At 35.8% G+C, this 16,799-nt stretch overlaps 1 protein-coding gene across 4 annotated transcripts in view; it reads left to right on the forward strand.

Annotated features, from left to right (window-relative positions):
- Positions 1–16,799, forward strand: part of TASOR (transcription activation suppressor) — a 53,444-nt gene that overhangs the window by 23,951 nt on the left and 12,694 nt on the right. For all 4 annotated transcript variants that reach the window (XM_047691617.1, XM_047691628.1, XM_047691639.1 and 1 more), the window contains exons 12-17: positions 5,813–5,885; positions 5,971–6,042; positions 7,183–7,884; positions 11,428–11,834; positions 13,184–13,325; positions 14,578–14,637. In XM_047691617.1, the coding sequence (XP_047547573.1) occupies positions 5,813–5,885; positions 5,971–6,042; positions 7,183–7,884; positions 11,428–11,834; positions 13,184–13,325; positions 14,578–14,637 (1,456 nt within the window). The remainder of the gene's footprint in view (positions 1–5,812; positions 5,886–5,970; positions 6,043–7,182; positions 7,885–11,427; positions 11,835–13,183; positions 13,326–14,577; positions 14,638–16,799) is intronic.

Consider the following 16,799-nt stretch of genomic DNA (forward strand, 5'->3'; position numbering starts at 1 on the left):
TCTCATGGTCATGATGAGTTTGAGCCCCACCAGGGTGGAGCCTACCTTAAAAAAAAAAAAAAAAACAGCTCCACTTTTTTTCTTTTTGAAATGTGTGGTTTGGTCTGTGAATGTTCTCTCTAGGAATTTTTTATCTGTGATGATGAGTGAGTTTTAACGTGTGAACTTTCTTTCTCATATTGTCCTTGTCTGGGTTTTGTATCCATATTCTACTAGTTTCTTAGATTTGAGTTAGGTAGTATTCCTCATTTTGCAAGAGATGGATGTATAAATGATTAAAATGATATATTCTTTGGATGTTTTCTACCACTTAACTGCAAAACTTGTCATTTATGGATGACTTTAAAGTAGTGATTCAGTTTAATAGTTGAACTTTTCAGGCTTTCCATTTTTCCTTGGTTAAGTTTGAACATATGGTTTTGTTTGGTTTTTAGGAATTTGTCCATTTCTTCTGTGTTTTTTTATTGTGATACAGTCATTTATATAGTTTCTTATTAATAGCTGTTATGAACGTTACTATATAGTAATTTCATTTTGCTTTCCTTGTTTAGTCACTTTCACCAGAGATTTATTTATTTTATTGGTCTTAAGAATCAAATTATGGTTTTAACCTTCTATTGTATCTTTGTTTTATCTTTTACTAATCTTAGCTGTTAGTTTTATTAACTTCCACTTTTGGAGGGTTCATTTTATTATTTCTGCCTTCTTGGAAGTTGGGAAAATGGTCATTGAATTTTGAGTTCCAACAACTGTTTTAGTTGCATTCCACAACTTCTAATGTGTAGAGTTTTCATTATTGTTCAGTTCTAAATATTTCTTGGTTTCCATTGTGATTCTTTCTTTGACACATGATACAGAGGATGTTTTTAAATTTCCAAATATAATACTTTTTAAATTTAATCCTGTTAGAACAGGTAGTGATTATTGGAAATTTATTGATACTTGATCTAAAACTCACTTTGCGGTCAATTTTTGAACATGCCCTCTTGGTAGATTTGCTGCCGCGCCCTCCCCCCCCCCCCAAAAAAAACCATGTATTCCTTAATTGTTAGATCCTGGGTGCGTAATTCTGGGTTGACAGCTATTTTCTCTTGGCACTTTAGCTGTATTACAGTATCTTCTGGTTTCTGTTTTTGTTGAGAGATCTGTTCTTAGTCTGATTACTATTCTTTTGTAAGTTGTCTTTTTTCTGGTTGCTTTTTATCTTCATCTTTGGTGTTTTGCAATTACATGTCTGGGTGTAGGTTTCTTATTTATCTAGCTGGTGTATATTCTTTTGTATCTGGATTTACATATTCATTTCTGTAATACGTTAGGTTTTATCTGGCTATATTTGTCCTTCATTCTGTTTAGACTGTCTATAGGACCCTAGAGCACCATAAGTCAGGTCTTTTCATTTTGTACTTGATATTTGTGGTTTTCTTTTGTGTTTTGTATTCACTTGTTTCTATGTGCTGCATTCTGAGTAATTTCATCATAGCTGTTTTCTAGTTTACAAATTCTGTCTTCAGCTGTGTCTAATTTGTTGTTTAATTCATTCATTGAGTGTTTAATTTCACATATTTTTGATTTCCAAAAGTTATATTTGATTATTGATCTGCCGGGTCTTTTTTTTTTTTTAATAGATAGATTCTTGTTAATTTTTTAGGAATACTTCCTGAGTACCTATCATGTGCCAGGCACTGTTATAGGAGGTGGAGGTGTTATATTCTGATGTTCCTTAGTATTTTTTTATTGAAAGGAGCTTCACTGTTTGTCTTTTTATTTTTAAACATCTAATTTATTTGTTTCAGGGGTACGGGTCTGTGATTCATCAGTCCTACACAGTTCACAGCACTCACCCTCTCCAGTGTCCATCACCCAGCCACCCCATCTCCCTACCCCTTTCCCCTCCAGCAACCCTCGGTTTGTTTCTTGAAAAGAGCCTCTTATGGTTTGTCTCCCTCTCTGGTTTTGTCTTGTTTCATTTTTCCCTCCTTTTTTCCTATGATCCTCTGTCTTGTTTCTCAAATTCCTCATATCAGTGAGATCATATGATAATTGTCTTTCTCTGATTAACTTATGTCACATAGCACAATAGCCTCTAGTTTCATCCACGTCATTGCAAATGGCAAGATTTCCTTTTTGATGGCTGCATAATATTTCTCTGTGTGTGTGTGTGTGTGTGTGTGTGTGTGTGTCCCACATTTTTTTTTTAAGGTTTTATTTATTTATTTGACAGGCAGAGAGAGTAAGAGGAGGAAGCAGGCTCCCTGCTAAGCAGAGAGCCCGATGTGGGGCTCGATCCCAGGACCCTGGGATCATGACCTGAGCCAAAGGCAGAGGTTTTAACCCACTGAGCCACCCAGGCGCCCCGAGTATCACATCTTCTTTATCCATTCATCTGTTGATGGGCATCTAGGCTCTTTCTGTAGTTTGGCTGTTGTGGATATTGCTGCTATGTGTTTTAGCCATTTTTAAGTGTACACTTTTTTAGTGATTTTTAGTGGATTCACAGTGTTGTGCAGCCATCACCACTATCTGTTTTCAGAACATTTTGTTCACCCCGGAAAGAAACCTTATACCCATTAAGCATATCCTCCACATTTGTTCTCTAGTCCCTAATAACAATGAATCTACTTCTTTCTTTATGGATTTGTCTGTTCTAGATACTTTATTTAAGTGGAATCGTGCAGTATGTGCCTGGCTTCTTTCACTTAGCATAATATATATATATTTTTTTAAAGATTATTTATTTATTTGACAGAGATCACAAGTAGGCAGAGAGGCAGGCAGAGAGAGAGAGGAAGGGAAGCAGGCTCCCTGCTGAGCAGAGAGCCCGACGCGGGGCTCGATCCCAGGACCCTGGGATCATGACCTGAGCCGAAGGCAGCGGCTTTAACCCACTGAGCCACCCAGGCGCCCCATCATAATATATTTTTTTAAGATTTGTATATTTAAGAGGGGAAGGGCAGAGAGAGAATCTTCACATAGACTCCCTGCTGAGCATGGAGGGGCCCACCTGGGGCTCAGTCTCAAGACCCATGGGATCATGACCTCAGCCAAAACCAAGAGTCAGTTACTCAACTGACTCAGTCACACAGGCATCCCTCTTAGCATAATACTTTTAAGGTTCATCCCATGTTGTAGCACATATCAGTACTAAATTCCTTTTCATGGCTGAACAGTATTTCCTTGTATGGGTAATACCACATTTTGTCCATTCATCAGTTGTTTCCATTCTTCTTTATAAATAGCTACTCTGAACATTTGTGTACCAGTTTTTATGTGAACATATTTTCAATTCTTCAAGTTATTTCTTTAAGCAGCTCATAACCTGTTTTATATATTACATCTGAAATTCCATTTGAAATCCTTGGGTGTTGGAATCTGTTGTTTCTGCTAAATCTCACTTACCGTGGCTTATTTCCTCCTAGGTTGTGAGATTACTGTTTTATATTTTTAACATTTTTGTTTGCTTTTTTTTTTTAGACTTTATTATTATTTTAGTTTTTATGTAAGTTAAAGTTAGTTAACATATAGTGTAGTATTCGTTTCAGGGGAAAGATTTTATTTAATTTAGAGAATGTGAGCAGGGGGAGCGCAGAGGGAGAAGAGAGAGAATCTCAAGAAGACTCTGCTGAGCATGGAGCCTGACGTGGGGCTGGATTCCAGGACCGTGAGATCATGACCTGAGCCTAAACCAAGAATCAGACTCAACCAGTTGAGCCACCCAGGTCCTGAAAGATTTTTTTTTTTAAGTAATCTCCGCATCCAACACGGAGCTTGAACTCACAGCCCCGAGATCAAGTCACACGCTCTACCAACTGAGCTATCCAGGCTCCCCAGCATTTTTGTGTTTGTACCATGTTACCTGTAATGTTTATTTGAAAAGTCAAAATAGTAGAATCAAGAAATAAAAATTGGCAGACTGGATTAATACTGTTTTCTGAGGGGAAGAAAACAGTAAGGTATAATAGAGGCAGCAGAAGTATGGAATTCAAAGGTGTTTCGTTCCCCTAAGCATTTAAAGTGTTTCTGGGAGCTAAAGGCAAAGATACTATTTTTAGGGCCTCTGTCTGCTGGATTGTTGTTTCAGGATGTGGGTTCCCTGTGCTCCATGGGTTTCTGGGGATGTTAAGGCCCATTAGAAGACAAGGGTCTTTATGGCACTGAACCAATGGAATTTAAAACCCTGGTATTAGAGTGGGTGAGACATTAAAATTATCTGTTTTTCCTTAATGACCACAAAATATGAAAATCTTACTCATACTTCCCAGCTTCGTGTTCTGACAAACCAAGAGATGGGTAAAATGTTAAAAGGAATATGATATGTAAAATGTTTTAGGGGTACCCAGGTGGCTCGTAGCTTAAGGATCTGACTCTTGATTAGGTCATGATCTCATGGTTTTGAAATCCAGCTCCATGTCAGGCTCTGTGCTCAAGAGTCTGCTTGAGATTCTCTCTCCCCGCCCTCTGTGCATACTCTCTTTCTAAATAAATAAAAATGAAACATTTTGGATAAAAGTATTTGAGTCTGAAACAGAAATTTTGCATGTACATTGTCCATCTTACTTTTGGTTGTTCATTGTCTTTATTAAATGTAAATCGATAGCAGTTATTTTCTGTCCATTAAATTATGGGTTCTTACACAGACTTTGTTTACTGGAATTAATAGAAATTTAGGTGACACGTACTTCCTTTTAGAGTCCCAATAACCTTTTATGTTCAACTGTCATGCTTAGATCTTCCTTTACTTCCCCTTTCTTCAATCTAAAATATATTGCAAATGATTGCAGTAGCTCACAAACTTTCTTACATTACTTTTTTTATTTCCCCCTCCTTCACTGTGCTGTTGGAGTTTTTTTGTTGGTTTTTGAACTCCAGTTCAAAAGGGCATATACTCTTGAGGACATTCCTAGCTAACCTGGTATTCTTGCCTTTTTACAGTTGAGCTCATAATCTTTCCTTCTAGACTTGTATGTTTGTCCTAGTCTGCCATCACCTTTTTGCTAATCTTAAGTACTCTAATGCCTGCAGACCATTCATCAATTATAACTGCCTTTGCTTGTGATGTTGACTCTTAAAATAGTCCTTCTCATAATCTTGGGCTCTTGGCAGTGTTCCTATCCTTCAAAATCCACCTAAAGTACCCTGTCAGCATCTTTTCCAACTCTAAACTATATTTTTTCTCTCTTGTTGTTTTGTATATCTTTTTGAGAACTTCTCTGTTTTGAATAATTATTGATATTTCTTCTGTTACTCTCCACCCAATTATAAATTTCTTATGATCAAGGCTCTTGTGTTGCTTGTCTTTAAAGTTCTTTCTGGCAAGGCAAATTGCCTTAGGTTGAAAGGTGTTCATTAACTATGTGAAGAATTCGATTTTAGCAACACATTTAATTTGAGATTAGCTTGACCTCATGAAATGTAATGTTTATGCTATACTTGTCTTTATACCCCTAACATTTAGCACAGTGCTTTGGCAATTTAACATGTCTTTTGAATTGTTGAGGAAGGTATTTGAAGTCTTTAATTTGGTCCTTGTATTTTAGTGTCAAGGAAAATTCAAGCTGGTTTCACAGTTAATTAGGGGAATTCGTTCAGTAATATCTTCTTCTTATTACTAATATGAGAACTAGGGAATTTTTGTTTGATTGGAATTCTGTTAATCAGAGAGTTCATAGAGTTTTTAATGTGGTAGCAATATTTTTCCTAAAGCAAGATGATCAGTAACTTGTTTGCTTTACAATTATTAGAAACTGCTGTGTGCCTGCCTTATGATGAGTAATAATGAAGCGGATTCAACTTCTTCCCTTTTCCAAAAATGCAGGTTCTTGTTAAACCTTTGGGAGACCGAGGATACCTTTTTCTTCTCTCTCCTTGTCAAATGGTTTCTCCATATGGTAAGTGATCTCTTTAATTTTTACAGTTCTTTTTAATTTTTTCATTAGAACATATTGCTAACCAGTTTGGCTTCTGTTTTTTTAGAACATCAAACTGCCAAATCTCGAGTCCTACATGCTTTATTTCTATTTCAAGAACCTAGAGGCATAGTTACTTGTAAGTTCTTTGAATATCTAAATCAAGTCACTGATAAATACTTATATTTCTTTGAAATTTTCCAGATAACTCAGTAAACATTTTGTTTCTTATATTTTGGAAAATACTGTGGGGCTATTAAGACGTATTAGCAAAATAAAACATAGACTATATATGACTTGATTGTTTTTTAATGGAAAATTCTTTGGGAGTTAACAGTGTTTTCACTAAATAAACATTGATTGTAATTATTTTTTTTTAATTTCATTTATTTATTTGACAGAGAGATCACCAGTAGGCAGAGAGGCAGGCAGAGAGAGAGGGAAGCAGGTTCCCTGCTGAGCAGAGAGCCCGATGCGGGGCTTGATTCCAGGACCCTGGGATCATGACCTGAGCCAAAGGCAGAGGCTTAACCCACTGAGCCACCCAGGTGCCCCATTGATTGTAATTATTAAAATACTGTAGTAGCTTTGGTTTTTAGTGTTCTATATTATTACTAGTATTTTTTTAGCTTAGTTCATTTTTGCATTCAAATTTCAACAATAAAAAGATCATATGCTAGGCTAAATTTAGGCCATTTAAAATTAATAAAAATTTTTTACACTGGTGTTAGAGAAAATTTGCTATTCACTGTTTCTAAGAACGTACTTCAATGCTATATTAAGGTAAAATTCCCACTGATGGGTTTCATTGTTAAATTAAGAATGACATTTTCAATTGTAGCCACTTGGTGTTTAGATATCTGTCTATAGGGTGTAAAACATTAATGTAAAGTTAAATTTATTACAGTACAGCGGAAGGAGTGACATTGCTATCAGTTGCAGGATTCTCTTAAAAGGGGCCTCAGATTTTACCTTGCTTCTTTATTTCTCATTACATTTCCCTGCTACCAGTTGAATGCCAAGGGACAATAAGGAATGAAGATCTTCAATGAATGGGTGTTTTTCCCTTTAAAAATACCCTCTACAATTTTTAGTTTCTTAATTGGCCTCTTTTTAGAAGCGACACTCTTCGTTTCTATGTTGCATATATGTATTAGGGTACGTACTGCTAGTCTGGTTTACCATTAATGCATAAATGTTGTTGCATTTCTTTGACAACATGTAGATCTGTGTTTGATTCTTGATTGCTAACATGGTTTGCCTTTTTGTTTGTTTACAGCACAGAAAGGTTCAACTAATGCAACACCACAGAAGAGACATGAGAGCATGACAGATGTATTAAAAATAACTCAGTTTTTACAGTTTGCTTTGATTCAGTGTCGAAAGGAATTCAAAAATATAAATACTATAAATTTTCATTCTGTTGTTGAAAAGTATGTAAATGAATTTTTTAAGCGAGGTTTTGGTTCAGGTAAACGAGAGTTTATCATGTTTCCATATGATTCCCGATTAGATGATAAAAAATTCTTATACTCAGCTCCAAAAAATAAATCCCATATTGATAATTGTTTGCATGCCTATATTTTTCGGCCTGAAATGTATCAGTTACCAATTTGTAAATTGAAAGAGCTTTTTGAAGAAAATAGAAAACTTCAACAGTTCAGTCCACTCTCAGATTATGAAGGCCAAGAAGAAGAAATGAATGGTACAAAAATGAAATTTGGAAAACGAAATAACTCAAGGGGTGAAACTATTATACCTAGAAAGCAGAAGTCCTCTCACTCTTTGGATTATGATAAAGATAGAGTCAAAGAATTGATTAATTTAATTCAGTGTAGGAAAAAAAATGTGGGTGGGGACTCAGACACAGAAGATATGAGAAGCAAAACTGTCTTGAAGAGGAAGCTTGAGGATCTACCTGAAAATATGAGAAAGCTCGCCAAAACCAGTAATTTATCTGAAAATTGCCATCTATATGAAGGTAAAAATATCAGGTTGCTTTTATATAGTATAAAAATAACAACCAAAAATACAGTAAAGTAGTTCTGTCCTTTCCCCTAGTACAGGGGTCTGCAAGTTACAGCCTCAGAACCAATCCAGTCTGTTCCCTATTTTTGTAAAGAAAGTAATCGGATTTCTGAATTGTATAGCTTAGGCTAATACGAGGAAAATAAAGTATGCTTGGCTATTGTCCTATTAGTTGGAGTTCTTGTCCTTTTATGTCCTGTTAATTTTATAATTGGGAAAGTACATTGAATATTAGGTTCCTTTAGCATGTTGCTTAGTGAAAGGAACCTTCTGAGGTTTAAAATTTGATATCTTAGATGCATACACATTTTTTTCCCACCCCAGTAATATGTTTGATTTCTTCTTTTTTTCTATTTTTCTTTATTTTGTTTTAGTTGACAGTAAAAGTCAGAAATGGGAGATCCTTCTTTTAAGTGTGTGTTTCAGTACTGCAAGTACTGTAAAACATTTTTTCATCTAGATTTTTAATATCTTCACACTGCTTAAAAAACCATGAAATCTCTTCTTTGAGTTCATGGACCTTTGAATTTTGTGCTGCTGCTCTTCTTGTTGTTTATGGCAGATACCAGTATTCCATTCCTGTTTCTTACTAAGCTATTTTACTTGTATATGTTCAAATTCAGTGTGTCTCAGAACTGATTAGGTTAAATCAGTGTTTTTATACTGTTGTCTTAGCCATCAGTGCTTGTATCCTCACTTACTTTTCACTTACCTGCTCTCCTTTCTCTATTCCTGCACATATGGTAACCACTGGCCACGTGTTGTATTTAAGTTTAAATTAAAATGGGGGCACCTGGGTGGCTCAGTGGGTTAAAGCCTCTGCGTTCAGCTCAGGTCATGATCCCGGGGTCCTGAGATGGAGCCCCACATCAGGTTCTCAACTCTGTGGGGAGCCTGCTTCCTCCTCTCTCTCTCTCTCTCTCTCTGCCTGCCTCTCTGCCTACTTGTGATCTCTGTCAAATAAAAATCTTTAAAAAAAAAAAGTTTAAATTAAAATGAAATAAAGGTTCATTTCATGTATTATATTTGGAACATTGCATAAGCCATACCACTGTATTGCATAGCATAGATAGAGAACATTTCCATCATTGCAGAGAGTTCTGTTTGGCACTGCTGTCGTCTTCAGTAACTTTCAAGTGTTTCTTCTTTATTTGATCTGTGTTCTTTCTTTCCAGCATTTTCATCTTGTTCTTACCTCTTGGGTGGCTTTCCTGGCATCTGTCACCCATTTCAGTATCATGTTCTTCCAGTCTCAGCTTCGTATACGTCTTTTCAAAAGTTTTTAATAGGTTGGCCATGACCCACCTGGGTAGCCATGTTTCCCACTCTTTTTTCACATATTCCTTGATTAGGGTTCATCTCTCTCCTCAGAATATGTCATAGTCAGCCCTTTACACTCCTCTTTCTTTCTTCCTGAAGCATCTTTCATTTCTCTCAACCCTTATATCTTTGCATTTCAGATCCCTCCCTAGATTTTGGCTCTTCTGCTTCTTGATTGTTATTACTTTTAGCTTATGCCATGCTGAACCTGTGGACATTTACTGATCTGCACTGTCTTAACTCTTGACCTGGTGTCTTGAGAATTAAGTGCTTACCGTGTACCAGGTGTTTTACATATATGGACTCATTTAGTTCTTGAGTGGTAGACATTATTATCCTTAATTTACAGATGAAAAAAATCTGAAGAATTTGAGTAATTTTACCTAAAGTTATATAGTTCATTAATCCATGTTTAATTCATAATTTAGTTGTGACTGACTCTAAAACATTGTTCCTAAACTTGGCTGTATTTACTAGCACTAGCACATAATGGTCAAGATACTTCAGTTTCAGTACTGTTTTAGCTGATCATTGTTTTTGTCTATGTGAAAAAATAGTCGTGGGTTACAGTCAGACTTTATCAATAATAAAAATGGTGGGAAAGCCATGCCAATAGGCCAAAGTAGAAGTAAGGTAGTGGAGAAGGGAGAGATAGGTTAAATTTGAACTAGTGACAGTCAGACTTGCATTTCTAGGTGCCCCTCATTTTTGTTTCTTTTTAGTCATTTTGTACACTTTATTTTTGATTTCTGAAAATAAAGATTTAAAGGTCGGATTCTAACTTTTAAAATACCCTCATCTTGATTTGGTGGTGAACCCACTCATTTTATAAGAGGCAACCTCCTATCTTCCCTACCCCCTTTTACATTAACTTTTTTGAGGTATGGTTTCCATAAAATGTATTTTATGGCATTAAATTTTAAGGGCATAGTTTAAAGACAAATTTTGGTAGTTATTTTACCACCACTCCAATATATAGAACATTTTCATTACCCTCAAATACTACGTTATACTCCTTTGTAATCTCACCCCACACCACCACTGATCAGCTTTCTGTCTCTATGGATTATTTTCCACTACTATGATTTTATAATCCATATAAGTAGAGGATGTACTTTGTTGTTTCTAAAATTTTTCCCCCCTGTGGTTCATTATACCCTGCTTAAATTGGAAATCCTGACATCTATCCAGGCTTTACCCTCCTTCAGCATTACAAGCACCATTTCCTGAATGTCTATTCCCTTTGCAGGTTTTAAATATGGTTGTGCAGATCACCCATATTTATACCTGCTTATAACCATCTCTTAACATGTTTTCTCTCATAGTACTTTTTGTTCTTAGTGCAAGTTTGGTAAAGACTGCTTCAGGATAATTTTGTATCTCTAGTATTTTAGCTTTGTTATGAAATTAAGTAATCTAGTCATTCAAGATAAGGTTTTAGATTATAAGAATATCAAGCTTTATCTTAAAGACAAAATCTAATAGGTATAAAGGAGATAGAAATCAAATTAAGCCATGGCTTGGTTTTTTTTTAGTAGATTTAAATGTAATCTGCATGTCCTAACATTTTGCAAATTAACAAGTACAGATATTTTATCTGTTTTCAAGTCAGATAAAACTGGGGGTAAACTGATTGGGATTTTGGTAATAGAGTTTAAGGTAACTACAGTACAGGTATTAATATATATTATCCATACTACCAGCATGATGTCTGAGCTCATTTATCCATTAATACCGTTTTCAAATTACGAAAATAAGCTTTCATTTATGGGAATTTCTGGTTATGTGCAAAATTTTATTTTTTAATTTTTCTTATTACTTTTAAAAGATTTTTATTTATTTGAAAGAGAAAGTACATACATATGGGGAGGAGCAAGCTCGCCACTGAGCAGGGAGCCCGATGTGGGGCTTAATCCCAAAACCCTAGGATCATGACTTGAGCAAAAGGCAGGTGCTTAACCAACTGAGCCACCCTGGTACCTGCTATGTGCAAAATTTTAGAACCAGTTATATTCATAAAGAAAGGGATGGATGTACTTGTACAGTCTAAGCCAGTGGTCTGATTGGATTCTTGCCCATAAATATCTTATGACAATTAATTTCTAGGTATATATGATTAAGTTTTTATGCAAACATCCCAAACTAAGATAAGGTTTTTCTTTCTCTTTACCTTCAGGGTCTCCTCAGCCTATTGGCTGTCTTGGGCATGATGCTGATTTGCGACAGCAGCCGCAGGATACCTCTAACTCCGGTGTTGCTGATATCCATCGGCTATTTAATTGGCTATCAGAAACACTAGCAAATGCACGGCATTCTGATGCATCCTTGACAGACACAGTCAACAAAGCCTTAGGATTGAATACCGATGATGCCTATGAAGAGCTGAGGCAAAAGCATGAGTATGAGTTGAGCTCTCCCCCAGATAAGAAAGAATATGAGCAGCCTACTTGTGCAAAAATTGAAAGTGTGCATTTTAAGGGCACTCAGAGCCCATTGCTAGAAGTTGATACATCATTGTTAAAGTATCCTGTTGCTGTTTCTACTGGTGAAGCAGGCACGGACCATAAACTACATTTGAAAGAAGTAAGCATATGTCTCTTGATTATATATGTTGTTTTTGTGAATGTGTGTCTGAAAGAGGATGTAGGTGTGTTTCAATGGGATTTTTTTCCCTTTCAAAAAGAAAGAAAATACACATTGCAATGAAGGTATCTGTCCAGGATAGAGGTTCTAAGTTATTCCTTATTACAAAGGGATAAATGCAGAAGTAGCTGTTTTCCTTCCTGCTTATAGGATTGTGTATATCGGCATGTATATAGTTAATAAAATTGAATCCTCAAAAGATTGGCTTTCTACTGGCAGTTCTAGAATCCAGAAGTGATATAAACAAGATTAGGTAGTTTGTATTTTTGAGGCAAAGAGGAATGGAATGTGAGTGTCCTTTAAGGATTACTTCTGAAATGACTCTCAGCATTGCTTGACAGGACATCCAGTTTGTTTGTGAAGGAAACTTAGTACTGATCTCCAGCTGAGAAGTAACCTTGTCTTCCCCAAAATGTGGCTGCATCTCTGGGAAATAACAATAACAGGATGGCACCATTTTCCCAAGGGTTCATTTCTAATTTCCTTTTATCTCCTATTTCTCTCACCTGCCTTTGAATAAAAGTCATATGCATGTCCCCAGGCTTTCTCCACATAGTTTTAGGATATTTAGTTTAGGGGGAGGATGATGTCAGGAGACCCACTTGCAGAAGTATGTAACTTAGGTAACTAACTAATATTATTAACATTTCTTGACATATTTAATATTCTAAATTGAGTTGATAGGAGCATGCACCAAACTCTGCCCACTGCCTTCATCTGTCTATTTATTTATTTATTTATTTGAGAGCGCAGGCATGTGTGAGAGGGAGAGAATCTTAGCCCAACATGGGGCTCAATCTCAACCCTGATCATGATCTGAGCCAAAGTCAAAAGCCAGATTCTTAACTGACTGAGCCATCTCGGTGCCCCCGCCCACTGCCTGTTTTTATAACAGGCTTTAGTGGAACACAGCCATTTGTTTAGGTGGGTCCTCTGGCTGCTTTTGCACTACACAGGCAGACCTGGGTATCTGGCCCACAAAGCCTAAAATACTTGGTGCTTTACTGAAAATGCTTACAGCCTCTGCTCTAAATCAACATCAAATTATGTTTTGAGGGAAAACATTGTGTTTTAATTTAAGACCAGAGTATTTTAACTTTGCCATGCTGTTTTTACTCATTTGTAATGTTTATATTGAAGCTTGTGGATTTGCTATCAAAAAACAGTGGAATGTGTGACTTGGTTTCAAGGTTGTGAGTTCAAGTCCCACATTGGGTGTGGAGCCTACTTGTTTATTCTGGATATAAAAGTTAATTGAAAAGCTATTGAATATGTACTCTAATTTTTAGGATCCCAATTTAATTAACATGAGTAATTTTGAAGATTGTAGTCTGTGTCCCACTGTTCCCATTGAACATGGATTCCGCAGACAGTCTAAGTCAAATAATGTTGAAGAGACTGAAATACATTGGAAACTGATTCCAATTACAGGTAAGAATACGTATACTGGGACTTCGGTTTGCTTGGTTTTACTTAGCAGTTTCCTAAAGGGTTCATCTTTTCTAGATTCTGTTCTTGGGTCAGTGGGTGGTTCGTCTTACTTGGCTCTGACATCATCTTATTTTAAGCAATGTAATGTTCATCATTGATTGTTGCTGGTTTTGGTCAGCATCAACAAGTATCTGCAAAACAGCCTATAAAAGCAGAGGGATTTAAAACATACTTTCCCAATGGAGTTTAGCATGCAGACTTCCTAATGAATATTGGTGGCAGAAATTGAGTTTCTAATAAGGTGAGATAGTGACAGAGATGAAATGATGGTCTTTGGGACAACAGATTAAATGCTATATTCTCAAATTATTCGAATACACTTCACCATAAGCTGTCATCTAAGAAGTTATGTTAAGGTTCATCTGTTTGGGGAAAAAAACAAACAAACTTGATTTCTTAACATTGGATTATCTTAGAAAACTTAGATCATCATAGAGATTACCCTGAAGCGATCAAATGCAGAAGTCCCTAGAAAACTTATTGGACCATGGGGCAAGACTAGGTTAATGCTGAAAGATCATTTTGCAGTATTCTAATTTCTCTGTGTAGACACATATATAAACACACACACACACACACACACATACTCTTAATATTCTAAGTTCTTACCTTTGTTAGCTAAGCATTTTTGGAAATATTTCCAGGGCACATCTTTTCCATTCCTAGTCCTTTAAAAAGAAAAAAAACAACAACCAACTTTTTGCTAAAAAGTTAGACTGGCTTGTGACCTAGAAGCTACTGAGACCTCCAAGAACTCTGAGAAGAATTTCTAAAACTTGAAGAATTACCATGGGCTTCAGCACCATTCTCTACTTAGTACCTTACCAGAAGGGCAAGAGCTCTAGAAGTGATGGTAGAGAAGTGACTGGTACTTAAGAGCTGGAGATGTTGGCTTGAACGGAAGAAACACAGTAAAAAAGTAGTCAATACAAGTGATTATCCTAACCATTCTTCATTTAGGTAGTTTTGTAATTGATGTTCAGAGCCATTTGAAGGCACATCTAGTTGACTCCATCATCATCTGAATGGAAAGGGAAGCAACTTCTATTTCTGAATGACCCTTCTGGATTGTTTTAGGCAGAAGATGTAATACTTGGATTTGTTAGCATTTGGGGTTGTCGGAAAGGTGCTTAATATAGGTATCACATATATCTGAAAAGAGTCTACAAATCTAATGGATACTTTCCCTCAGGAGGGAACACAAGAAGCCCAGAAGACCAGCTGGGGAAACATGGTGAGAAACAAACACCAGGTGAGAAGCCTCCCTTTGCTTTTCCTCCCAATGTGCCCTTCTTCAGAATTGCTACTTGCATTTCTGGTTCTCTATTAGTAGGGCACCATTTTGAGTTATTACAGAAAATTTGGACAATATCGTATTTGCATTTAAAATCTTTGATTTGTATCAAATATTCTGATACAAAGAATGTGTTTAAAGAAGTCACTGAGTATTCGGAGATTAAGTTTTCTTCACTGTAGTGATTCTGTCTGATACGATGTCTTGGGAAGATGGGAATATTTTTCTTAATCCATTTCTGTAGAATACCCTATGCAAAATAGTCTTCAAGTTTCTTTAAAGTTTAAAAAACAAAAGGATTGAGGCCCGTTATCTTTTAGGTTCATTATTCCTAATCTTGAATTTTTGACCCAATTCTTCTTCTGATTATTTAAGTAGTGTAAATAAGAGATTAGGAAATTTTGGGATTCCAGAAATAGTTACAGATGTTGCTGATTAGCCAGTTGTTGTTGGTTCTTAGAAGAACTTTTTTTTTGTCTGAGTTCAGTCCATTCAGCATCTCTGCAGATGGTCATAGGCATTGTTTTCTTGCTTTAGAGTTTGGTGGTGGGCCTTTTTTGTTTGTTTCAATTTCATTGTATCTTATTCTTTCAGAAATCTTAAGTGGTAATGGGTTTTTTTCCTTAATTTGAAGGAAAGCTAAATGGCATAGTTAGTTGATCTTTATGGTTTTCCTCTCCACAGAGTTTAAAAAAAAAAAATGAATGGTTTTCTTTAAGAAAATCTTTAGTCTCTTCCTAGGAATAATGACCCAAAAAAGCAAAATAGGAACGACAAATATAAGACATACAGGAAAGTGCATAAATCTTTAGTACACAGCTCAATGGGTTTTTACATGTGTATAGACTCATGTTACAACTGCCCAAATCAAGATTTAGAACATTTCCAACACCCCCAGGTTTTCTTCTGTAGTCTTCCAGTCAGTACTCCCCCTGACCCAACTGTAACCACTAATCTAATTTTTTTGTTTGTTTGTTTTACCATAGATTAGTTTTACCTGTTCTTAAATTTAAGGTAAATGGAACCTACAATGTCTTGTTTTGTTTTTGGCTGTTTCACTCAACATTATCCCTGGGATTCACCTATTTTCTGTCAGTAATCCTTTCTTATTAGAAGCAGCCAGGTATCTTGTTTATGCTTCAACATGCGCCATTGGCATCTGCAGTCCTCTTTTATTTGTCATACCATCTTTATATTTTGTGATGGAAAATGTAAATATGTAAATGATGCTGCCTTTAGAGAACTCATTATTCCCCTTTCAAAGTACTGCAATGCTTGAGTGACAATCACTAGAAAACATGTATTATTGTTATTGACATGTGTTTCCTTTAGATCATTACTGAGAAGACATTTTTTAAGATAAAGTTGTCAGTTCTAGTGATTAGAATCTTATGGGGAAATGTGCAAAATAGAATTAGGTGATGGTACTTTGCTTTTTTAAAAGAGATTTAAACTTTTTTAATGGGGGAAAATTCCCTACATCGATTTAAGCTTAATTCAGCTTTAAAAAAAAATTCCCTTTATCATAGCCCTTCAGGCATAAGCTTATTGGTCTGAACTATAGCTGTATGTCTTGGGAGCAGGTATTTCATTTGAAATAATACTTAATTGGAAGTTTAAAAATTATAGGTGGTATTCCCCAACCTGTTTGTTTTACAAGGTACAGTTTAAATGTTTTTATTTCTGATTTAAATAATCAGACATATTTAAATCAGATTTAAATAAATCAGACATCTGATATGGTACTCAAGAAGTGGAAAAGTATCTCCAAAAGTAAAATACCTCAAAAAGTCTTGCAGCCCTGTCCTAGACACTTAGTTTCATTGCATAGATCAACCTCTGTTAGAAATTTCTTATGTATCCTTCCAGACATTTTGTGTGTGCACTAAACCCCATGTTACAGATTTAAGAAGGATGTTCTATATTCTGGAGTTATTTTATGGAACTTGAATTTCTGCTTTATCAGTTTCATAAGCTTTTTTTTTTTTTTTAACTTTTTTTTTAAGATTTTATTTATTTATTTGACAGAGAATCACAAGTAGGCAGAGAGGCAGCAGAGAGAGAGGGGGAAGCAGGCTCCCCTCTGAGCAGAGAGCCCAATGTGGGGCTTGATCCTAGGA

Source organism: Lutra lutra, chromosome 1 (assembly GCF_902655055.1).
Source record: "Lutra lutra chromosome 1, mLutLut1.2, whole genome shotgun sequence".
In the NCBI taxonomy this organism is placed as follows: Eukaryota; Metazoa; Chordata; class Mammalia; order Carnivora; family Mustelidae; genus Lutra; species Lutra lutra.